This window comes from Apostichopus japonicus, chromosome 16 (genome assembly GCF_037975245.1).
Source record: "Apostichopus japonicus isolate 1M-3 chromosome 16, ASM3797524v1, whole genome shotgun sequence".
In the NCBI taxonomy this organism is placed as follows: domain Eukaryota; kingdom Metazoa; phylum Echinodermata; class Holothuroidea; order Aspidochirotida; family Stichopodidae; genus Apostichopus; species Apostichopus japonicus.
In genome coordinates this window covers 13,056,111-13,080,525 of record NC_092576.1, presented here as the reverse complement: position 1 = coordinate 13,080,525, position 24,415 = coordinate 13,056,111, and the positions used below count along the sequence as shown (strand labels likewise).

The window sequence follows — 24,415 nt, the reverse complement described above, 5'->3', positions numbered from 1 at the left end:
TAAATAAATGACGAAGAAATTTTATGTTAGTATATACTTCCCCTCCCCCTCCCCCTCCCCCGCCCCTCCCCCTCCCCAAAAAAATGCACACACGTATTACTGCAAAGTTAACTCTTTGGATGTTAGACAAAATACTGTTCGTCATAACTATTTTATCATTTTGTTGATAGAAATTATGTGAAAGATCATTTGACCTGAGTTATAAATATCAACTGCACTTGAAAATACATGTATTTAAATAACCACTTAAAAATATTTGCATATGAATCCTCTGGATTTCTTGTCAGAGGATATATATATGTTTTCTGACCCATTACACCTCATGCCCCAGATGCGAAGAGTTGCCCGATGTGTTAAAAAAAAAGAGAGAATACCGCAGATCGTCTTTACTGCTCGGTCCCCAGCTTGTGGATTCCTTTGGGCTCGAAGGTTTCCGACGGCGAGTCTGTGGTCTTGGTCACGTTGTTGATCATCGCTTTGGCCACGATGGAGGTCGCATTGGTGATGACCCCGGGGAAGAAATAATCCATGGGTGTCAGCGTCTTCCGACCGATCCACTCTACTAAGCGGAAATCTTCCCGATCACACATCAAGCCTCTGCAGATCGTAACGGTTAGATCAATTATATGGGAGTGATAAATTATACAGGACTTGTCTAGGCCGTCCATTGAACTAGGCTCCACCCCCTCCCCCCACCCCAATGGTTTGTTTTGACATTTTGAGCCAATGGATTTCAACTTTCAGTCCAGTAGGATAGCCCAACAGAAGTCTTGTGGTTTAATATATATACATTTATGGCTCTTTTTTTTGGGGGGGGGGGGGGGGTTGGGGGGATTAATGCTCTCACTACAGTTTAGTTTAAGGCTCTGACTACAGTTTAGTTTAATGGTCTCACTGCAGTTTAGTTTAATGCTTTCACTACAGTTTAGTTTAATGGTCTCACTACAGTTTAGTTTAATGCTCTCATTACAGTTAAGTTTAATGCTCTCACTACAGTTTAGTTTAATACTCTGACTACAGTTTAGTTTAATGCTCTCACCACAGTTTAGTTTAATGGTTTCACTACAGTTTAGTTTAATGCTCTCACCACAGTTTAGTTTAATGCTCTCACTACAGTTTAGTTTAATGCTCTCACTACAGTTTAGTTTAATGCTCTCACTACAGTTTAGTTTAATGCTCTCACTACAGTTTAGTTTAATGCTCTGACTACAGTTTAGTTTAATGCTCTCACCACAGTTTAGTTTAATGGTTTCACTACAGTTTAGTTTAATGCTCTCATTACAGTTTAGTTTAATGCTCTCACTACAGTTTAGTTTTATGGTCTCACCACAGTTTAGTTTAATGCTCTCACTACAGTTTAGTTTAATGCTCTCACTACAGTTTAGTTTAATGCTCTCACTACAGTTTACGTAGTTTAATGCTCTCACTACAGTTTAATGCTCTCACTACAGTTTAGCTTTATGCTCTCACTACAGTTTAGTTTAATGGTCTCACCACAGTTTAGTTTAATGGTCTCACTTCAGTTTAGTTTAATGCTCTCACTACAGTTTAGTTTAATGCTCTCACTACAGTTTAGTTTAATGGTCTCACCACAGTTTAGTTTAATGGTCTCACTTCAGTTTAGTTTAATGCTCTCACTACAGTTTAGTTTAATGCTCTCACTACAGTTTAGTTTAATGGTCTCACTTCAGTTTAGTTTAATGCTCTCACTACAGTTTATTTTAATGCTCTCACTACAGTTTAGTTTAATGTTCTCACTACAGTTTACTTTAATGCTTTCACTACATTTTAGTTTAATGCTCTCACTACAGTTTAGTTTAATGCTCTCACGACAGTTTACTTTAATGCTCTCACTACAGTTTTGTTTAATGCTCTCACTACAGTTTAGCTTTGCTCTCACTAAAGTTTATTTTAATGCTCTCTCTACAGTTTAGTTTAATGCTCTCACTACAGTTTAGTTTAATGCTCTCACTACAGTTTACGTAGTTTAATGCTCTCACTACAGTTTAATGCTCTCACTACAGTTTAGCTTTATGCTCTCACTACAGTTTAGTTTAATGGTCTCACCACAGTTTAGTTTAATGGTCTCACTTCAGTTTAGTTTAATGCTCTCACTACAGTTTAGTTTAATGCTCTCACTACAGTTTAGTTTAATGGTCTCACCACAGTTTAGTTTAATGGTCTCACTTCAGTTTAGTTTAATGCTCTCACTACAGTTTAGTTTAATGCTCTCACTACAGTTTAGTTTAATGGTCTCACTTCAGTTTAGTTTAATGCTCTCACTACAGTTTATTTTAATGCTCTCACTACAGTTTAGCTTTATGCTCTCACTACAGTTTATTTTAATGCTCTCTCTACAGTTTAGTTTACTGCTCTCACTACAGTTTAGTTTAATGCTCTCACTACAGTTTAGTTTAATGTTCTCACTACAGTTTACTTTAATGCTTTCACTACATTTTAGTTTAATGCTCTCACTACAGTTTAGTTTAATGCTCTCACGACAGTTTACTTTAATGCTCTCACTACAGTTTTGTTTAATGCTCTCACTACAGTTTAGCTTTGCTCTCACTAAAGTTTATTTTAATGCTCTCTCTACAGTTTAGTTTAATGCTCTCACTACAGTTTAGTGTAATGCTCTCACTACAGTTTAGTTTAATGCTCTCACGACAGTTTACTTTAATGCTTTCACTACAGTTTAGTTTAATGCTCTCACTACAGTTTAGTTTAATGGTCTCCCTTCAGTTTAGTTTAATGCTCTCACTACAGTTTAGTTTAATGCTCTCACTACAGTTTAGTTTAATGGTCTCACCACAGTTTAGTTTAATGCTCTCACTACAGTTTAGTTTAATGCTCTCACTACAGTTTACTTTAATGCTCTCACTACAGTTTACTTTAATGCTCTCACCACAGTTTAGTTTAATGCTCTCACTTAAGTTTAGTGTAATGCTGTCACTACAGTTTAGTTTAATGCTCTGACCACAGTTTAGTTTAATTCTCTCACTACAGTTTAGTAAATGCTCTCATTACAGTTTAGATGAAGCATGGGCATCGGATCTAACTCTTGACACCGGGAACCCTGAGACGGTATACTACACCACTGCTCAGAATACATTGAATAGAGAGTTTCAATGATCACAGGTTATACACTTCTCCAGTCTACAGCCAAGTTTATAAAGGTCAGAAGCATTTAGACAATATATATTATAAAATCCTGTAACCAAGTTTTATCCAAACTTTGTCCGAGACACTGTGCCTTGTCCAAGCGAGAAACTTCCACGTCACTGACATGCCCCGTGGACATAAATGAAGCTTGCAGAATTGATAAAGCTTCCAATAGTACTGAGGTAGATAGGTTGGGAAAAGGGTTGAAAAGGAGGCTGTTAACCCTACAAGCCACAGATTTCATACTCACGGACTGTACATAGAACTTGAAGGTTAACAGTAACTTGCGGGGTGGTTTTAATTTTTAGGGGGAGGGGGTTTCTATGAATCGGCATTAATTATATGGGATGTATTTAGCCTGTCAACTTCAGAGGGGAGGGGGTGGGGGGAGGGGGATTTAACTCATTTAAACATGTGCTGTCTAAAAATGCTGTCTGTGCTTCAGTTATCTGTTATGAACCATGCAGGCTCTCTATTGTCGTTGATCTTTTGTTTGTTTTGGGTTTTTGGTTTTTTTCGAATGTTGCTTTAAGTTTAAACTTCAGATTCTAACTAAAGGGAGTGGAATTGCAGTTTTCTTTCGTCTTGGAGTTAGGTTTTAAAATATAGTGTATGGCACTCACCCAGGCCTGTAGATACTGGTTCTCGCTATGCCTACGGCCTTCACGTCATCTTCAGTTTGGCCCTAAACATGATGATCACGGAGGAAGAAGAAGACCATAGTAGGAATAAGAAATGCAAGGACGGTGGTAAACGAGTGATATCGAGAAGGATTAAGAAATTTCTTGAAGAATAGTGGTGATAAAAATGAGATCTCGCAGTGGTGGAATGGCATACTAGCTAATGAGTCCCCTTAAACTAATTATGCGATTCCAATAGCGTCCTCCAAGATATAACAGACGTTGTTTCTCGTAAGAGGGGTGAAAAAGGCTGTGAAGAGGGACGGTCCCTGCAATGGCCCCAATTGGCACATATGAAGAAGTAGTGGAAGCCTGGTAGGTCTTACGTTAACTGTACAAACCAGAAGGGCCGAACGCTACCACAGCAGGATTAACTGGGTCTTCAATACAAACTTAGGATTTTCCATCAGAATATTAACTAACTTGTTTGCTTAAATCGCCTATCCATGAGAGGGTTGATACATGTGTGTTTTTGCGACCTCATACAAAATACAGGGAGTGCCTTTCGTACCTACCGTATTTGCCATCAAAATCTTTACAATCCCGTCACTCGTGCCTAGAAGTGATGTCGGCTATTAAGTCGCCATTTGACACATGTACATGAACATGAGCAAGTAGAAAGTAGACACAAAACAAAAGAAAGGTTCTGGCTGGCAGGGATCCTATCAGCCCCCCATCCCCCCCCCCCCACATGCGATTGCTACCACCTCCCTCTTCCCCCAACCCCCAATTCCCACTCCATCACTCACCATTCAGATACGACGAATACATTAATAAATGCTACCTGAACATTAAAAGTCCAAAAGCATCGCCTCACCTTCAGTTTATTGTAGAACACCATACTTTTACTATTTGCACCCATTGATGACACCAAGTGGAACTGCTTACACCCGCCCTCCTTCGCAAGCTCGGCAGACTTCACCGCATAGTCGTGGTCGACCTTCCATTGCCCTTCCTGTGTTCAAATAAAATTCACATATTCAAGGTTTTTAACATACATTTACACACATACAACCCCATACATGAGTCGCTATCAAAGGAGAAGCCGGGAACTCTTGCGACGTACTCCGGGACCAAGTTCCAGCTCCTGCAGCCCCACCCCCCCCCCACCCCACCTTTTGGGGCAAATTCCATAACCCAGTTTTGACCCCCATTGCTAAGCTATGAACGACCACCTGATTCTTTATAACAACAATTAATTCTGGGTTTTTTAACAAAACAAGGTCAAATTTTTCTCATCCTTCTATTTATTCTGTTATATATGTAATTTGCCATATCTTTTGTCGTCAAATTTATTAACAAAACATTCAGTCTATATCAGAGTGAGGTGAAATGATAATTTTTGCACCCGAAGAAAAGGGTGCTGAACATTTTGACAACCAGGTACCTTTCTTTCTCTACCGAGTAATATTGCGACAGTGAGAAAATCTTCATTTTTTATTTTTTATGTATTTAACTGAAATTGTCGAGAAATCTTTGGTTGTAACCTTAATACTGGTCTCACCTTCCCCGCACGACCTTTGGTCGTACCAAGACAACAGAAGCCGACGTCTACCCCTTCGAACGAGTCTTTGCTCTTCTCCAATTCATCAAAGTTAACTAACACCTGCTTCTGTTAAAGAGCGAATTAAACAAAGCATTTATATTTAAACCAATCATGTGCATTATGTCACTGTAACAAATGCAAAGGAACACTAGCACAGCATGTCATGTAGGAATATGTTTTGTGCTAAATCTTGCTAATGCTACTGTACATGGATAATAAAAACTGACCAGTATATTGTTGTACTACTTTGTACATTATATCCTGCTGTACTTGCATCCTGTATTTTGTTTATTTCCCTGCCTTACTTGAATCCTGTATTTTGTACATTATATCCTGCTGTACTTGCATCCTGTATTTTGAATGAGGAATCCTGCTGTACTTGAATCCTGTATTTTGTATATTTCCTGCTGTACTTGAAATTATGTATTTTGTACATCATATCCTGCTGTACTTGCATCCTGTATTTTGTATATTTCCTGCTGTACTTGCATCCTGTATTCTGTATATTTCCTGCTGTACTTGAAATTATGTATTTTGTACATCATTTCCCCTTGTACAGTACTTGCATCCTGTCTTTTGTATATTTCCTGCTGTACTTGCAGCCTGTACAGTATTTTGTATATTTCCCTGCCTTACTTGAATCCTGTATTTTGTACATTATATCCAGCTGTATTTGCATCCTGTATTTTACATGATGAAGCCTGCTGTATTTGTATCCTTCTATATTTGTTTGCTGCTGTATTTTTATTTTGCTGTTTGTATTCTGTACTATGTATGATATACCTGCTGTGCATACTTGCATCCTGTATTTTGTATTATGAATCCTGCTGTATTTGTATCCTTCTATATTTGTTTGCTGCTGTATTTTTATTTTGCTGTTTGTATTCTGTACTATGTATGATATACCTGCTGTGCATACTTGCATCCTGTATTTTGTATTATGAATCCTGCTGTATTTGTATCCTTCTATATTTGTTTGCTGCTGTATTTTTATTTTGCTGTTTGTATTCTGTACTATGTATGATATACCTGCTGTGCATACTTGCATCCTGTATTTTGTATTATGAATCCTGCTGTGTTTGTATCCTTCTATATTTGTTTGCTGCTGTATTTGCTGTTTGTACATTCTGTATTTCCTGCCTTACTTGCATCCTGTTATATCCTGCTGTACTTGCATCCAATATTTTACATGATGAAACCAGCTGTATAAATTTGTGTCCTTCTATATTTCTTTGCTGCTGTATATGTATTTGCTGTTTGTATTCTGTAGTTTGTATTGTATACCTGATGCTCAGTCTATTATATGACATCACTGAGAGCTACAGTGCTTCTGCAGCTTTCATTGTTAATGCTTTTAACATCATCTTGCCTCAAGGTTAAAATCTCATCTTTATACAACAGTGATGTCCTTTCTAACTTGAGTCAAAAATATGATTTTTATATATATTTTTTTTTTTTTTTTTTTTTTTTTTTTTAATATGAGTTGATCAAACTATGATATCACAGATTCATAAAATAGTCTCTACTCTGACAAAAAAAACGGTTTCAAAACTTTGACTAATCTGCCCAAAAACATAAAAGGACATTTCTTTAAATCTATTCAGAGAGTTCTTTAACATATAAGCCTTACCTACAGTAACATGTAATAAGGTAGTAATCACAGTTGAGTTTTGCCTCTCCTTTTTAAAGAAAACTAGGAATACATTTTTAATTAATTAATTTTAATTTTTGCAGAGTAGAGCTGCCTCACACCTCAGCACAAAATCAGACCTAGGAGATGTGAACGAAAATCTTTTTGACGAGTGTGTGTGTGTACTAGCGTTTCAACAAGGGAAGGGCTTACGATAGCAGGGTTGTTGGCGATGTCTTCATCTTTGTACTCCACTTTTCTCCGTCCTATCAGCAGGACCTTCCCGAATGTGTTGGTCTTTGCCAGCTGTCTCACAAGTTCTTTGCCGACCTCTCCCGTGTAGCCCACGATGAAAGCAGACATCTTGGGAGATTGTTCGGTGGTAGTACCGCTGGATGTATCAGGTGGGGTAGGAGCCTCTGTCTGATTGGCTAAATCCTCTTTGGGGATTTCTTCAGATGCCATTACTTTCAGAATACCTGTTGATAATATAGGGGTGTCATAGGAGTGTCAGCTCAATGGTTAATGCCGGTGCCTTTCAATCATAAGGTCCCCGGTTCGAGTCACTCCCAGATTAATGAATGTCGTCCAGTTACCTGAGTTGTTGACAATTGACAATTCATAATCATGGACGTTAAATATGAATATAAGAGACTGACTTCGGTCAGCTTGCTGCTTTGATAAGCCAATGAGGCTTCTTCGCGAGTTCCTGCTTGCAGGAAGATCTAAACTACATACAAATACATATATTTACAAAAAAATATTTGTGATTTTTTAGGTGATAGACTTTAGACAGGGTGTGTTCACATCTCTGTCAAAGAAACTATTTTAAAGATGATGGGGTTAGGTGTTTGTGTCCCTTGAAGTGCACATAAAGGTCGCTACAAAATTGACCGTTAACCACATTGTACATACGTACGTCTTAAAGCGATTACGTCTGACCCGCAAAAAGGGAAAGAAACAGAAGGTAATGTTTGATTGATGTTACGTTAAATTTTCTTTATTTTTCAATGTACCACCTGTGTCGTTCATGGATGAAATATACCATTTGATGACTGAAATGTTGGCGAAAGCTGTTGAAACTGGGCGATTCCATGGTAACTCGCATTACACTTTTTGCTGTTTTTTTATAATCCAAGTGCTGTGGCTTGAATATGGGTTTGTGTAACTCTTCAATTTTCTGTGGTGTTATACCCAACATTCATAGCTACAGTATGAAATTATCAAGAATTATAATTCTGTTTGCCTTAATGTATGGTGCGCTTCCAAATATCGGTAACTCGCATTACGGAAAAAGGACACCTGAAAAATTGACACCGGTACAAAATGGCACCGTGCTCAAACAAAGAATGATTTCTTCAATTGCATACATGTACAAGATATCTACCCTACTGATGTTTATATATCAGCAGCAGAAAATATGAAACAACTTCAGATGTGGTATGGAGGGGGAAAAAGTCTGGTAACTCGCATTACGGTAACTCGCATTACATTTTTTCCAGTCATCGATTTTGCTCTTTATTTATCAAATTCTTTGAAACAGATATGCTCCAAAGCCATTATTGAAACACTTGGAAACTCTTAGAAACTGTAAAACTCTTTCCAAAACTGTTAACAACATTTTAACAACAATTTGCAAAACATCCTGACAATTATATCAATAATAATCAAAGCTGATTGAACCAAAAAATCAACTGAAGAATTGTTGACTAACAAGATTGCAATATATACACTATTGAATTATCAATCCATATTTCCAATCACGCTAATCCAAAATTGTTGACTAACAAGATTGCAATGTACACTCTTGAATTATCAATCCAAATTTCCAATCAAGCTTATCCAAGCAAACTGGTAGCTCTCCTCTTCCATTTTAATGTCTCAAAACATCTACTGAAAGTTATACAGGTTCACAGCTTATAGTGAATTACAAGAAAAGTTTCTTTGGCATGTTAATTAGTGATTGGTCCTTAGAAAATTTGTATTTGGGGTTCTTAGGAAAAGCATGAAACTAATAAAACAATCCTTGTTCCTAATTCTATCAGTATAATAACATTATCAACAATAACACAATAGATGTTTCATCATGCGGTATGAGGGCATGATGGTAGGCCATTCTAGATAACCTTGAATGGATGGTGTTTTGTATCAAATTAGAATTTTGATGCAAGCTTGAATTGGCCACGACTATTAGCAATCAAAGGCATTCCCAACTTCTTTATCATCTGGCTTTGTCGATAGAAAGTTTTGTTATCCCTGGAGTTCGGCCATTTCCAGTTATCGATCATTCCCGTGAATTCCGGTGGCCTGCATTATTTTGTGTAATTTGGGGATTTGAAATGCTTTGGAGTAAAGGTTGATTTTCCCATTGTAGTGATAAGACACTCATATTGGGGAAAGGGGTTTGCACATCATGATATTTGGGGAACACACATTTGAATTGGTAAACCACATCAATCTATTCCAACTGACCAAGCCTCTGCAATCCTGCCCCTCCCCCTCCCCCCAGCGGCCCCAATCCTCCCCTATGCAAAGTTGCAAACTCCCCATCCACCCCATCCCCTCTGCCCAACCCATTAATTATGAGGTGCCCACACCCTTGGCAGCATCAGTTTTCATATCAAGACTAATTTCCATCAAGATGTTAGGCACATTCATGATTTACAATATTTGCCCATCCTTGAACATACTAGATTACTGTACTGTATGTGATAGGCTACAGACTAATATAGCCTAAGCTCTCACAATTTGTCCTAAATATTGTACTAAGCAATTAATATCCCATGAAAATGCTAATGTTAAAATGGAGAAAGAATATGATAACTTTACTCATTTGATGAAATCACAGTTGAATGCAACTTGGAAGGTCCGTGATTCCACAAAGGTCAGGTTAAAAACCATCAATGTCTGTTGAAACTGTCTTAAGGGTCACATGTGATGTAATGGAGGTTGCAGTGCATTCTGGGTACAGGAAGTACCTACTGTGCACACCTTATATAAGTATATAGTGCACTGTATTGTTTTGTTGATCAGTAGTACTGCAAGTGAGATTGGAATACTGTATGGTAACTCGCATTACAGCGGTAACTCGCATTACTGGTAACTCGCATTACAGTTTTCAATGGCTATTTATATCTATAAACTAGGAACATTTCTAATTCTTTCAACTATTTTTATACTCCTTACTTTGACTAGAAGCATAATATGAAATGGCAGGAAATTAACTGATACAGTGAAAAAAAAAAGTTAAAAACTTGGTCTCTCGGTAACTCGCATTACGCTCTCAAATCAGCTCTGTGTCGTTACAGCCATATATGCCTACAAACCAAAAATGTTTGGGGGAATTGTGATTAATATTTTAATATATCACTAATGGCACTACCAATACATATATAACAAATTTCTTTAGGGTGCTTTCAAATATGGAAATCTGAGACTTTGAAGTATCCATACTATTTCCTCAAATATTCCCTCAAAAATCAACATTAGTCAGATATTCACATTTTTTGGTAGAAGAACATGGTACAGTTGGAAAAAAAAGTACATAACCCAGACCCTAAATGTGTTTATAGTATATTAGAGGCCAAAAATGGCTGCAGAAATGATTTTGAAAATTTGGGGTCATGTCCCTGTTTCCACGGAATCGCCCAACTAAAGGAAAGGGGGTACAAAAGGGAAACATTTTGACGGCACATTTTTCTTCCAAAACGATTCTCATTATGAGAGCTAGACCACACCTACACATGTAGTGAGTTGAGTAATGAATATGCTACACTAAACAGCCACGGTGTCACCTCTGTAACACAAACATGATATTCAAGTAGTAGTTTCAGATTCCAAATTTGAGTTCAAACGTTGAATTGGGGGCCACCCGACACGATTATGTAAACCATAAGCCCCTGCAGATTTCTCCCACAATCATGCTCGGGAAAAGGACTGCCTCGTGGCCTGTATTTATAGATTTAGCATCGTCTGCAGTATTCCGTACTGGTAAGGTATAGGCATACTGTAAATGTAGTACACGCAAATCCTAATAAAATAAAACTCTTAGCAAACTGCTTATATCCACTAGAGAGCCTGTGTAGGAGAAAAGTAACCTGTGTAAAAGTAACTTGGCCTGACGTTTCGATCCTAGCAGGATCTTCTTCAAAGGTTAAAAAAAAAATTTTAGCTTTTAAAGAAGACCCTGCTGGGATCCAAACGTCAGGCCAACTTACTTTTACACACACGCAAATCCTGTCAGAAAGTGGTAGGATGTTGGTTTCTCCTCGAATTTATTTTCCCTCTGCCTAAGGGTTTTATCGACGGGCAACTATTTTCATGTCACAGGATTTTAGAAGAGAGATTATTGCTTAATTGAATATACAATAAATACATGGTAAGTCAGGGTTCCTTCGATCAGCTTCATCTAACGTCAGTTTGAACTTGACCTAACTGTTACTGTTAGTAGGCGAACAGGTAGGTAGAAGCTTACAGTAGGTCTTAGTAAAATATCAGTAGCCTAGTCAGAGACCAACAGTAGTTTTGATAAAGTTATGCTATTAGGCCTTGTCAGAGAGACATTGTGAACATGATTGAAGGTCTGTGATACTAAGTGTAGTATGATGTGTTACTGTACCATAGGCTAGGTTTTGAACAGTAGCCTATAACTTATAAGTTCAAAGTTAGCCCATTCTATTTCGGCTACGCGTATGTCATCACCCACAAAGCTGGCAGGTTCACATTTATCTCAAATTAATGGTCACCTGGTACGTGTGATAGTTTTCTTACCTGGTGTGCAGCTGTAGCGGTATGGAATTCATGTAAAGAATATGATAAGCTTTGACGTGCGTAAGGTAACGTTTACAAGAAACTGTGCTGCCGTACAGTATGCATGCAACACACTATGTCAACATTCTAGTTAGGGTTAACCGTGTCGTGTTGTTCTATGCGTATATCTTATGTGAACTTAAAGCCAGAGACACTTTGATTATACAATAGATTTCCAATATGTTAAGGATCCTTACTTCGATTCAATTGAGATTGTGATGTAGCTATTGACGATGACCTGTTACTGTGAGATTTACACTTAATTTCCTCGTATCTGGACAATTGGAGTGGTATGTGGAGTGGTACATGACTAAGAGAAATTCTGGACGTCAGGTCAACCCTGGCTCATGTCACGTCCCATGGTACGTACCAGAAGTGCTTAGTCATGATAGTACGGAAGTATAGAAAGCACATGATAAATGACGTTTTAATGAAATGCATTAATTTGTCAAAAAGGCAAAAATCTGAAAAATGACGTTTTCACTACATCATACCAACTCAACAAAGTGGCCAAATCTGATGATGCATCTCCCCAAAACGTCAATTTTCGGATTTTTGACAAATTGGTACGATGTCGTCAAAATGTCAATTTATTTTACATCATCATGACGAGTTGATGCAGCTCGACAAAACGTCAGTTTTTTATTTTATTTTCGACATTTTGACGATTCAGAATATGTCGTGTAAACGTAAAATTTTCAACTTCTTGTCATATTGACGAGTTGTCGCATCTCCTCAGAACTTCAATTTATATGTCTTTTCTATGCTTCCCATCCTCCACAATTGCTGTTACTAAAAAAAAGTCAAAATACAAACAATTAGGAACTTTTTATCTTCTTTCGAAATTACGTTTTTTTTTTTTTTTGGGGGGGGGGGCTATTGAAATTCATAACTTCTTTATCATGTCCAAGTCTTCTTCAGGGATGACCTAGCTAAGGGGAGACTAGCCCTATTCAGTAACCTATGGTACCATCATAACCATTCTGAACCTCACCCCCTCCATCCCTTCATCGGGCACCTCTGTTTGTTTTCTCATATATTTCTTTTATACTAATTATCCTCATTTACTAGTATATTTAGTGTATTTGAGGTTTTCCTCGATATTGAAACTCTTCCAAAGAAATTGCCCACACGTGTGGGTGGGGAGGGGAGGAGGGTGGATTATGACAAGCGATAGGGGTTCAGGAGGAACTATGATATACCCTATAAAGGCGAAAAGAGTGTTTTGTAAGGAGGGACATATATATAATGAACTTGAGTTCACACATATAGTCCAATTAATGTACTTCTAGAAATGAGACATCATAGATGTGGGCCAGGATACATATTATGTTTTTTTTTTTGTGTGTGTGAACGTCTTTGTGTGAACGCTGTTTGATTAACTACACTGTAGACATGAACATATTTCCACATAGTGTTTCCACAAAGAGCCTAATGGTGTTAAGAAGCTATCCCGGCTTATTGTAGAGCCTGCGGTCGATTTTAATAGTAAATAACAAGAATATACTTTATTTACATAAAATTATCTACGACTCTCACACCCAGTTCCCTAACTGCATCGAGACTGTGACTATGTGAGCATGGCGATGTTACGTCATATGTGTATACCAGGACTCACGAGTCCCTTGGGGGAGTGTTCTTAGATAATGTGTATCGGATCTTATCAGAAAGACCTAAAAGAATTAGGCCTATAAAGCAATAAAAATATTAACTTTAGCAACAACGAAATTAATATTTATGTGGATAATACTTCAGAAAATATACTAAACTATACTGATTCGCTTTTATACAGTGGCGTAGGAAGGTACTTTTGAGTGGTGGGGCTGAAGACTGATGGCCGGCCTGGGGGAGGGGTCTAAGGGGAGGGGGTGTCCCCCTCCCCTTTGGAATTTTTTGCATTTCCAGGTAGCCTCAGATGCAATTTGGTGCAATATAGCACACTCCAACACCCACTCCATTTTGTAAACTTAATTTTGTATTTTCACCAGGCCTTAGATGCAATTTTGTGCTCCAAATGAGATTTTTTTTTCATTTGGAAATGAAAAAGGGGTTTTTTGACTTGCGAAAGTGGCATTAGAGTGATATGGGGGAGGGGTCTAAGGGGAGGGGTTGCCCCCTCCCCTTTTGAAAATTTTCTATTGCTGAATGCCCTCAGATGCAATTTGGTGCGACAAAAGTGTACAATGGTGATGTTAATTTACTTCTAAGAAAAATGTTTCCCAGGTGTAATTTTCTAAAATATTTATAAAACAAAGTTGGGATCATCTTTCTCAAGAAATTTTATTTCTCATAGGTTATAAATTTCTTACAACCAGCCTGTAACTGCAAAATGGTGTTAAACTGTAAATCCTCATGCTCATACATTTACATAGCTCCCAACTCTTGAGAAGGCAAATGCTGGTCCATGCCACGAATCGCCGTCCTGGGGGAGGGGTATAAGGGGAGGGGGTGTCCCCCTCCCCTTTTGAATTTTTTGGGAATCATGGTGATGCCTACATGTAAAATGGTGGCACTTAGAAAGGCTTTTGTCACCCAAAATTTTCTGAGAAATATGCATTTTTTTGTGTGTAACATCAATAAATTGAATAGTAGGTGATAATTCATTCTTTCCCGTGGCATGAAAATGTTCGCTGCTCGCCCCAATGAAAAGAAATATAGGCTAATTTGAGGTTCAAATGATGCTGTAAAGGAGGTTTTATACTCTATTATGCTAAATGCTAAAGAAATGATGGTTGCTAAGTCAAAATTTGATGCAATTTTTTTATGTATACTTGACAATTACAATGCGTTTTTTTCGCACGCTTGTGCGGGTCAGCGGGTTTGGGTGTTAGAATGCGGGTCTAATTCCCGCGAATTGCGGGTCAGTTGGGAGCTCTGCATTTAATTTTAAACCAGAAAACGAAAAGGTTTAGACTAGTCTACCACTGCTATTCCTCTCGTTTTTTTAAATTTCCAATCATATGATTTAGCGGATGTTCGGAAACACTTTTTGGCTCACCTTTGGGGGGGGGGGCATGGCCTCCTTGGCCCCCCTCCCCTCGGATCCGCCAGTGCAAATCACAACACGTATATAGACATCATAGACTGTATTAGAACGAAAAGGCAACTATCTATTACATGTAATACAAAATGGCTTAACATGAATGATAACCATAACCCCAATGATTTTATTATGATATATTTATATATATATTAGTTAAAATACGTATATTTCCTTGAAAGGTGTTGAATATATTATGTGAATGATAAAGTCAATTTTGGTTGAATTTATGATAAAAAGCAGTGAGTAGAATTACGAACAAAATAAACAATTAGGTCATGGAAGTTCGAACGAGCATAGCAACATCGTTCAAGAAACCGGCCACGCCTAAACACTGATCCGAGAAGACAACCAGTTATTAATATCATATTTAAGATATATTTACAAGACTAGTGAAAAGAAAAATTATATATATAGTATCTCTAACCAAAACAAATTTTTCATAAACTGTATATAAACTGACGATATATTACTGCAGTAAGCTTCGTCGCTTGAAGATATACTAACATATATCAGATGCAATTATTTACGTGACGCTAATTCAGGTACTAAAGTGATTATATAGTTAGACGTTCGTGATATACTTGTAGGCTACCAATAAGTAAGTATGTACGATGTCTATGAATAAACAGTTCATTTTAATGACAGGGATGGTGGAGCCGGGGAGGGGGTGCAGGGAGGACAATCCCAAGTCGAAAATAATTTGCATAAAAATTTGCATAAAAAAGAAACGAAAGCTACGGTAATCTTATAAGAACTAATATTGACCGGTGTAATCATGAAATTGTGAACAGGCCTAGTAAAGTTTTTTGGGGGGCTTTATTCTTTACAGAGGTCACCCCCTTTCTACAGCCACCCCACACCCCCTACTCACACGCACAAGTGCAAAATGGGTTCCACCGTCGCCCGCTGATTTTGTAAGCTTTCTGCGCACCAGTTGTAAGCTTTCCATGCACTTCATATGTCCATGAATGTATCATGAATTTGTGAAGATTCCAAATAATGGGGTCTGGTTCATTTAGCTTTCCCCACGATTTTACCTTGCACTCTTGGCGCCACTGGCTGTAATACTCCAGTCTGGACTAAAGTAACCCAATTTCTTGGGGATCTTTTTCAATTTTGAAAAAAAAAAATCGCTTTCCATATGATGAGTTCACATACCTGTTATTTATAAAAAAAAAAATTCATCCCCATCATTCCCCTACATGTGCAATAAAGTAAGAAATGGGCACTGATGCGCACATTTTAAAATACATTATGTTTCCCCCTCCCCCTCCCCTCCCCCCCCCCCGCAAAAAATATACTTTGCCTCACTGAGGTTACTAAAATGTCAACATCTGACAGCACTAGCACTCGTCGATATCTGGGAAGAATTTTGAGAGACAGAACCAGCACAATAAAAAAAGTTTAAGATGGTTCAGCATTATAAAAAAATTCCATGTGAGGGAGGGAGGTTGGGAGGGGGGGTATACTGATTAATTTTAAACAACTATATCTGATATTACTTGGTATATCTATAGGAAAACGTAAGCATATTCCTATACAGCCGTGACCCTCTGACGTCATCTCAGCCATCGGTCGTTGGACCGCCGTTCGAGAACGATGGATTTGAATGAGCAGCTCCCGAAGCCGTTCCGTCCGATTTCTTGGTACCATTTCTCCTTGAAGACGCCGACGCAGACTTTGACGATTGTATTTTCTTGAGTCCGATACAGGGCGCGGCCCATAGCTGGAGAATAGCCTTCTCTCGTAAGGCGAAAAGCAAGAAGATGAAAAAGCCTTGGAACGCGTTTAGGGCAGCAAATGCTACACTCACCGCGAAGGTCGCATCTCTTATCGCAAAGAAACCGATGAACCACGTCAGTCCAAATAGGCATATGATGGCGACGAACGTGACTAACTTCCTGCCGAAACCTTGGCCGGTTCTGTCAGATCTGCGGCGTTTTAGGCGAGCAACGATCATGATAAAGATGAGAAAATTGAATGCCAAGATGCCGGCCATGACCCCGATTAAACCGACAAACATCATCAGAGTATCAGGTTTGAGGAAACAGCTGTTAACATGAAAGAAAGATTAAAGTGGAAACAAAAATAATGTTATTGAAGAAATATTATGATATATGCTATATTGTTGTCTCACCTCATTAAAGCCAATCAAAAATCATATCAAGAACGATTAAACCAGACAAAAATATCAAAATAAAGTATCTTCATTTTGTACGTTCATTGTTTTTTTGTTTTTTTTTATGGTCAAGTTCCCACATTTTTCATATTTGGATTTTGCTCCTTAGTTTTGTTACTGGAACTGTCTGTGACATATTATTATGATGATCATCATCATTATCATCATCATCATCATGATGATCATGATCATGATGATCATGATCATCATCATGATCATGATCATGATCATCATGATCATCATGATCATCATGATCATCATCATCATCATGATCATCATGATCATCATGATCATCATGATCATGATCATGATCATCATCATCATCATCATCATCATCATCATCATCATCATCATCATCATCATCATCATCATCATCATCATCATCATCATCATCATCATCATCATCATCATCATCATCATCATCATCATCATCATCATCATCATCATCATCATCATCATCATCATCATCATCATCATCATCATCATCATCATCATCATCATCATCATCATCATCATCATCATCATCATCATCATCATCATCATCATCATCATCATCATCATCATCATCATCATCATCATCATCATTATATTAAAATGTGGCAGAAATAGCAACTGTAAGTATACTTCTCCGCACCCCCCCCCCCCCCCGGCCCTCCTCGAAAAATCAGGAGTGGCTCATAAACCTCTTACCCCTACTTCCAGACATAATTTGACAACAATCATTTCACAATTTGTATATGCAGACAACCAGAAATTACAAAATATAGCATCATTTTGCATTAATATACCTTCCATTTTACCAGATTCTCAAAGGGTATGGAACGCCCCTCCCACCTAGGACCCTCTATTGAACACCGATGATTGTTTTAGCCCTCCCACCCCCTCTACCACCTTCCCCACCCCTCCTAAGGTGTTCTCGCGCAGTACAGGCTTAAATTACAAGCGGACACTATAGTAGATACCATTGAATGGATATACTATTATACTGCCGCATGATAACGACAATTTATTGCACTAAAAAAATAATACTAGAATATTTTCCATTTTGCATAAACGATTTATAGTTTTGCATAATTTTGCATATGCATATAATTGTTGTTATTTTTGTTTTTCCGTATATCACTACCGTTTATTCAATCACACAGTTATCATACAGCTAAAAGTTTAATCGATGATGACTGTGCTTATACTTACTATATTTCAAGTTCGTAAAATTCCTGTAACTTATACTGGTCATCGGCGTAGTGCAAGACAGTTGGGGCGATAGCGGGAAGGACAGGTAACCCTATACATAGAAGCAATAGCAAAAATGGTTAAACGTCAAATATGCCATCTAATCTCTCATGGTATATACATAGGCGTAGGAGGCGGGGGCTGCGGCCCCCTCCCCTTCCCCCGCCAACCAAACATTTTTGTGAAAATTCGGGCAATATTCTGAGAATTTTTTGGGGCACCTACTGAAAGAAAAAAAAATTGCAATGTGTTTTTCAATAGTTTAACTGATATTATTATTACCATTATTATTGTAACGACTTCCCCAATAATTCTAACCAATATGGAAGGGTAATAACACGGCCAATGATTGTATGTTATTGTCCTGCAATGTAATAACCGATGCATGCCTATATGATATGCTTATTAACATGTTGAACGCGCGGAGCGCACGAAAAATGTTTATTATATTTTTCGGGCAAATCGTTACAGCTCCCCCCCCCCCAAAAAAAAAAAAAATCAAATTGGGCTCCTACGCCTATGGGTATATAGCAATATCATACACCGTATGGGTTCTAATAAATGTGAGGTTATATTGAAAACATGTTTACGATGACAAGAGATGATAATGCTGTTATCATTATGGTGGCCGGTGCGCATGCGTAACGACATTTGACGACTATAACCAAACGCAGATAATATCGTTTATTATTTTGTTATTCCAATAATAGAATTGTCGATCCAGGTAGCAAGATGCAAAGCTAGTTATGCCAGCAAATGTATAATTCATTATATGTTTTAATATGTATGTAAGGTGACAATTGGGAATCAAATTCTAAACTCAGGGAACTTCAGTGGAGCCTATTTGCTTAAAGGTATATACCGGTGATTGAAGAAGATAATTGCATAATTGCTACATTTTTGTTAATGCATTTGAATTCATTATTCACGGGAGTAAAAGATTACGTCACTTTTCAAATTTGTTAGTTGCTTTTCTCATGAAATTTAAATACACAGTACATTGATAGCTAAGCAAATGCATTTCAAGGATAATCAAGGAGACGATTTCTAAAAGAAAATGCACAGAGATTTTAAAGAATATTTGTCAAAATGACGTCATAGTGTCATCCACTTCTGGAATTATAACTGAGGGATAGCCCCTTAAATAGGTTGCAAACTAAACAACCATAAATCTCGAGCGAGGAACGAGATATTGAAATGATGTCTTCAACTGAACATTGCAAGAGTCTATGTTTGATTCCTCCTTTTTAAAGCATGTAATTCCTACTTCGTCTTTTCACCGAAATGTAACTGTTTAAAGGGTGTGAAGACTCGCGCAAAAAGAAACGTCTAATGCCGGTATTCTGACCTAGTTTCGAATGAGCTGTAACAGAAGTGTTAGACACCACCATCGATCCCAGAAAATATACACACAGCTTACTACCGTCGGTAATTAGACACTAGTGTACAGTCAGTACATACAGCTGCGGTCAATACCCACAGCACAGCACAAACGATACAGCAATGGACATCTCAGGTCCAGCTAAAGATAACAAGGTATCACGTTTCATTACTGTCTGCATTTTGAAACGACACGAACAAAACGTCACTTGCAAGCAACAGAAAGTTAACTTTTTCAGATGGCCGCAAGCGGTTTGGGGGCGAGTCTTCAATGCCTTTAAGTTTATTTATTTATTTTTGTCAAATATAATTAGCCTGTATATTATACTTACCCCACGCTGCCACGGAACTGTACCATACGAATTTAGGGAGTGTGTTGTTAACTCTCGTATTCACGATGCTCTTGTAGAGAAGCACGCCCTCAAAAAACATCCACATGAAAGAGGCCAATAGAAAGTAATGCATGACTGCGGCAATGACTATGCAGACATTACGATAAGCGGTCTGATCAGCACCGAACAGAAACACGAGGTAAAGGCCCAACAGAGCAAGCATCAAGCTAACGTGAACCTTCCAAGGAGTTTTTTCACGCAGCTTTCTGTACGATGAAAAGAGAATAATACAACTAATAATTCATAATAATTATGATAATAATAATAGTAATAATAATAATAATAATAAAATAATAATAATAAAATAATAATAATAAAAAAATAAATAAAAAAAAATATATATATATATATATATATATATATATATATATATATATATATATATATATATATATATATATATATATATATATATATATATATATATATATATATATATATATATATATATATATATATCGTCAATATGTACAGCCTCAAAGAAGCCTTCCAAAGATTCGGCATATATTCAAACTGAATAATGGAAATCTTGAATAAAATTAGAAAAATTATACCAGCATATTTATATATTTTTTCCCCCTCTTTTTTTCTTAAAGTAAGAAGTATCAACATTAATATTCTGCCTAAGATTCATCGTTTTAAATCTATATCTACTCAGATATATAGGACATAATTACCTGACGGAAAGGATACTAAAGATGGTGACCAAAAGGGCAAATGCTGATATTGTGACACCAATCTGACTGATCCAAGTAAAAACCGGGTTCTGTTCTTCAACATTCTAGAAAAGAAGAGAGGGGGAAATGGGGGGGGGGGGGGGAGAGGAATTGTCAAAATGAGTAGAAACAAATATATGTAAAAAAAAACTACGTCAAATAAACTGGCGTTTTGTTTTATGATTTTGTAAGCTAAGCAGTGGCCTGCTATATCTAATACAGTTGTCGTTGGTGGATGGATGCAGGGGCGTAGCGAGCGGGGGGTGTCACAACCCCCCCCCTCCCAATAATTTGGTCGCTGTCGGCAAATTTTGGGTCTGTCGGCAAAAGGAGAAAAGGTGAAGAGAGCGGAAGGGGAAGCAAGAAGGAAAGCTGAATAGAAAAAGGAGAACGGGAGCTTCTTCCGTGCCAAATTTGACTTAAAATATGCACCAGATTGCATCTAAGGACGTTTCAAAACTAAAAACTTTCCAAAGGGGAGGGGTAGACCCCCTACCCTTAGACCCCTCCACCATTTCAGTCACCACTTCCAGATCCGTCGGCAAATCAAATTTGACTTAAAATATACACCAGATTGCATCTAAGGACGTTTCAAAACTAAAAATTTCCAAAGGGGAGGGGGACACCCCTTCCCTTTGACCCCTCCCCCATTTCAGTCACCACTTCCAGATCCGTCGGCAAATCAAATTTGACTTAAAATATACACCAGATTGCATCTAAGGACGTTTCAAAACTAAAAATTTTCCAAAGGGGAGGGGGACACCCCTTCCCCTAAGACCCCTCCCCCATTTCAGTCACCACTTCCAGATTCGTCGGCAAATCAAATTTGACTTAAAATATACACCAGATTGCATCTAAGGACGTTTCAAAACTAACAATTTTCCAAAGGGGGAGGGGACCCCTCCCCTTAGACCCCTCCCCCATTTCAGTCACCACTGCCAGATCCGTCGGCAAATCAAATTCTCCACACCCCCCCCCCAACAAAACACCCTTCGCTACGCACCTGGATGGATGGATGGATGGATGGTTGGACTGACGGACGGATTTTGTTAACATTTCAAATTCTCATCATTTCGAAACTAGAAATAAATTATGGTATAAGATGTCGTACTACAAGACTTAACGGACGGACTCACGGACGGACGGATGAATGGATCACATTATTCTGATGCATAACTATTTGAATAATACTTGGATTATGATACTATAAATCAAGAAACAGAAATTCAGAGTTAAAAAAACGAAAGAAATAAAAATCTACAGAGTTTGTTCAAATGTCAAATCATCATGATATAGTCTGATGCTAACACAGACTGCAGCAATTCAATACTAGAAATGTATTATGGTATAAGTTGCAATTTACAAAAGTATATGCACTCACAACTAATATAGCGAAGCTTGTAGCGTGTGTACATTGGCATACCACCCTCGATGAGCTAGATATGTTTAATGTGCACCCTTCGGTCGACCATCGTAGTGTGTCTGTGTCCCAAAATACACAAATTCTGTCCTGTAGAAGTTGCTCGTTTTCGTTCGCCACCTGATGAGGATATAAGTTTAGGGGGAAAAAAAATCAAAAAGACCTTAAAGGGTGTGAAGACTCGCGCAAAAAGAAACGTCTAATGCCGGTAATCTGACCTCGTTTCGAATGAGGTGTAACAGAAGTGTTAGACACCACCATCGATCCCAGAAGAAAATATATACACACACAGCTTGCTACCATCGGTAAGTACAGTCAGTACATACAGCTGCGATCAATACCCACAGCACAGTGTACAAACGATACAGTGATGGACATCTCAGGTCCAGGTCAAGATAACAAGGTATCACGTTTCATTACTGTACTGTCTGCATTTTGTAGCGACACGAACAAAACGTCACTTGCAAGCAACGGAATGTTAACTTTTTTTTTCAGATGGCCGCACGCCGTTTGGGGCGAGTCTTCAATGCCTTTAACAGTGGTGAATGCAGAATTTCTTTCGACAAGAAGGGGCCATGCATGGGAGACGCGTATTGGTATAGGCCTATTCCGAAATAATTTGTGCATATTAAGAAAATATATGTAAAGAGAAACGAATGTCCACTCTCCAATTTCCCATGCTGGACCTTGTTTTGAGGGATATTATACAGGTTGCAACCAATTTTTTAGTGTCACAGTGAAAACAAAAATGAAAGAGGGTGGAAGTGGAGGGGTGGGGGGGGGTCTCTCCCCTTGTCCACCCCTGATGGCCATGAACATGTAGGTACACCAATAATCAGCTGGGCCAAGGGAAAGCATCGGAAAGTGGGGTGGGGGTGAGTGGGGATATAACCTTCGAGCAGCGAAAACGTCAAAACTGAAACAAAACGGGGACTGGGCGGAGGGGAGGGGGGTGCAGTGTGGGGCTTACCATAATAGGTGTAAAGGTCGTCACGAGTTGATCGCTTTGGTTGAAAGTACTAGATGCGCTCACGTTGTGAATGATGGTAGCGATAACTTGACTCCCTACCACTTGCCTCACGGAAGGCCCGAGTAGACCCACTGTTTGACCAGTACTTTGGAAGAGAGATGCGTCACGGTAGAGAAAGAAACTCACCATCAAGGACCCTCCTTAAAAATAAAAATTGAAATATAATCAAACAATTTTTAGCCAGTTACATATCAAATGCTCGAAAATATTAAAAAAAAAAAAAACATATAAAAAAAGTGAAGTCATTTCAAGCTGTTTAATTATATTAAATCTCGTGAGAGATTTATCACATCAACCGGTGCTCCGGAGGGGAGGAGGGGGGGGGGGATAAAGGCGGGGCATTTGAAGCAATGAAGCTCAGCAATCGGGAGGCTCCGGGTTCGATACCCGGTCGGGTCATAGTAGGGTTGGGTTTTTTTTCATCCATAAGCAATCGACGGATTTCCCATCGGAAATAACTTTCTAAATATGGAAAGATTCAAAATTTGAGTTAAAATGTTGAATTGGAAGCCACCCGACGTGTAAGTTGTAATCCATAAGCACTGCGGGTTTCCCCCATATTTCTGGTCGCTTAAACGTAGTAAATATAACTGCTACTGATTATTATTGTTATTATTATTATTATTATTATTATTATTATTATTATTATTATTATTATTATTATTATTATTATTATTATTATTATTATTATTATTATTATTATAAAATTAAGGTTTTCGAAAGAGAAGGAAGGTATATAGGCCTACGTTCTAGAATACAATATAGTAGTTACATTATACGATACTTTTCCTATAGTAAAAAGGATGACAGAATGTTAATTGAAGAATAAAATTAAACTTTGATGATGCAAGTTACCGTTTGTTAAAGTCTGGATATTTTTCGGTAGGGAAATCGACGTAAGAACAGCATTCTGAGGTGTGTCTATCCGGTCACCAGTGGTCCTCAACATTGATTGGTCGAGCTCGCCCAGGACACTCTCATCGGGGTCGCTAAGTTCTAGCTTAAAGTTACCGAAGCTGAGAGAGACCCTCTCCCCCGTCCCGTTCAGTACAACGTTGAACAGGGCCACGTTCTCTTCCACCCCTGTGTAGCTTTGTCCGCTTGAAATCTGAGTTCGAGCCTGGTCTTCAAGCGACGTTAGAATGCCGTTCAAGGATCTGTCGTCGGCAGCGTCGTTGTTGTCGCTGTCCATTCC

General features: G+C 38.2%; 2 protein-coding genes across 2 annotated transcripts in view; both read right to left on the bottom strand.

Annotated features, from left to right (window-relative positions):
* Positions 1 to 75: 75 nt before the first annotated feature.
* On the bottom strand, positions 76 to 11,931 carry LOC139982800 (oxidoreductase HTATIP2-like). Its single transcript, XM_071995894.1, has 6 exons — positions 11,789 to 11,931; positions 7,232 to 7,497; positions 5,347 to 5,454; positions 4,660 to 4,797; positions 3,786 to 3,847; positions 76 to 597 (listed from the first exon to the last, which is right to left on the bottom strand). The coding sequence occupies exons 2-6, from the start codon at positions 7,481 to 7,483 to the stop codon at positions 387 to 389; spliced, it is 771 nt and encodes a 256-aa protein (XP_071851995.1). The 5' UTR covers positions 7,484 to 7,497; positions 11,789 to 11,931; the 3' UTR covers positions 76 to 386.
* Positions 11,932 to 14,088: 2,157 nt separating this feature from the next.
* The window catches only part of LOC139982046 (adhesion G-protein coupled receptor G2-like), a 10,330-nt gene continuing 3 nt past the window's right edge, over positions 14,089 to 24,415 (bottom strand). The window contains exons 1-7 of the mRNA XM_071994547.1: positions 24,076 to 24,415; positions 23,161 to 23,360; positions 22,152 to 22,310; positions 20,732 to 20,835; positions 19,995 to 20,260; positions 18,244 to 18,334; positions 14,089 to 16,921 (exon numbers count right to left, since the gene is read on the bottom strand). The exon at positions 24,076 to 24,415 is cut by the window's right edge and continues 3 nt beyond it. Coding sequence (XP_071850648.1) covers positions 16,435 to 16,921; positions 18,244 to 18,334; positions 19,995 to 20,260; positions 20,732 to 20,835; positions 22,152 to 22,310; positions 23,161 to 23,360; positions 24,076 to 24,412 — 1,644 coding nt within the window. The 5' untranslated portion in view covers positions 24,413 to 24,415 and the 3' untranslated portion in view covers positions 14,089 to 16,434. The remainder of the gene's footprint in view (positions 16,922 to 18,243; positions 18,335 to 19,994; positions 20,261 to 20,731; positions 20,836 to 22,151; positions 22,311 to 23,160; positions 23,361 to 24,075) is intronic.

Coding starts and splice junctions, on each gene's coding strand:
- LOC139982800 (XM_071995894.1), bottom strand. CDS start 7,483: ATGGCATCTGAAGAAATCCCCAAAGAGGATTTAGCCAATCAGACAGAG. Junction 4,798..5,346: donor CCAAAGGTCGTGCGGGGAAG/GTGAGACCAGTA, acceptor ATTTGAACACAG/GAAGGGCAATGGAAGGTCGA. Junction 598..3,785: donor ACCAGTATCTACAGGCCTGG/GTGAGTGCCATA, acceptor TACGATCTGCAG/AGGCTTGATGTGTGATCGGG.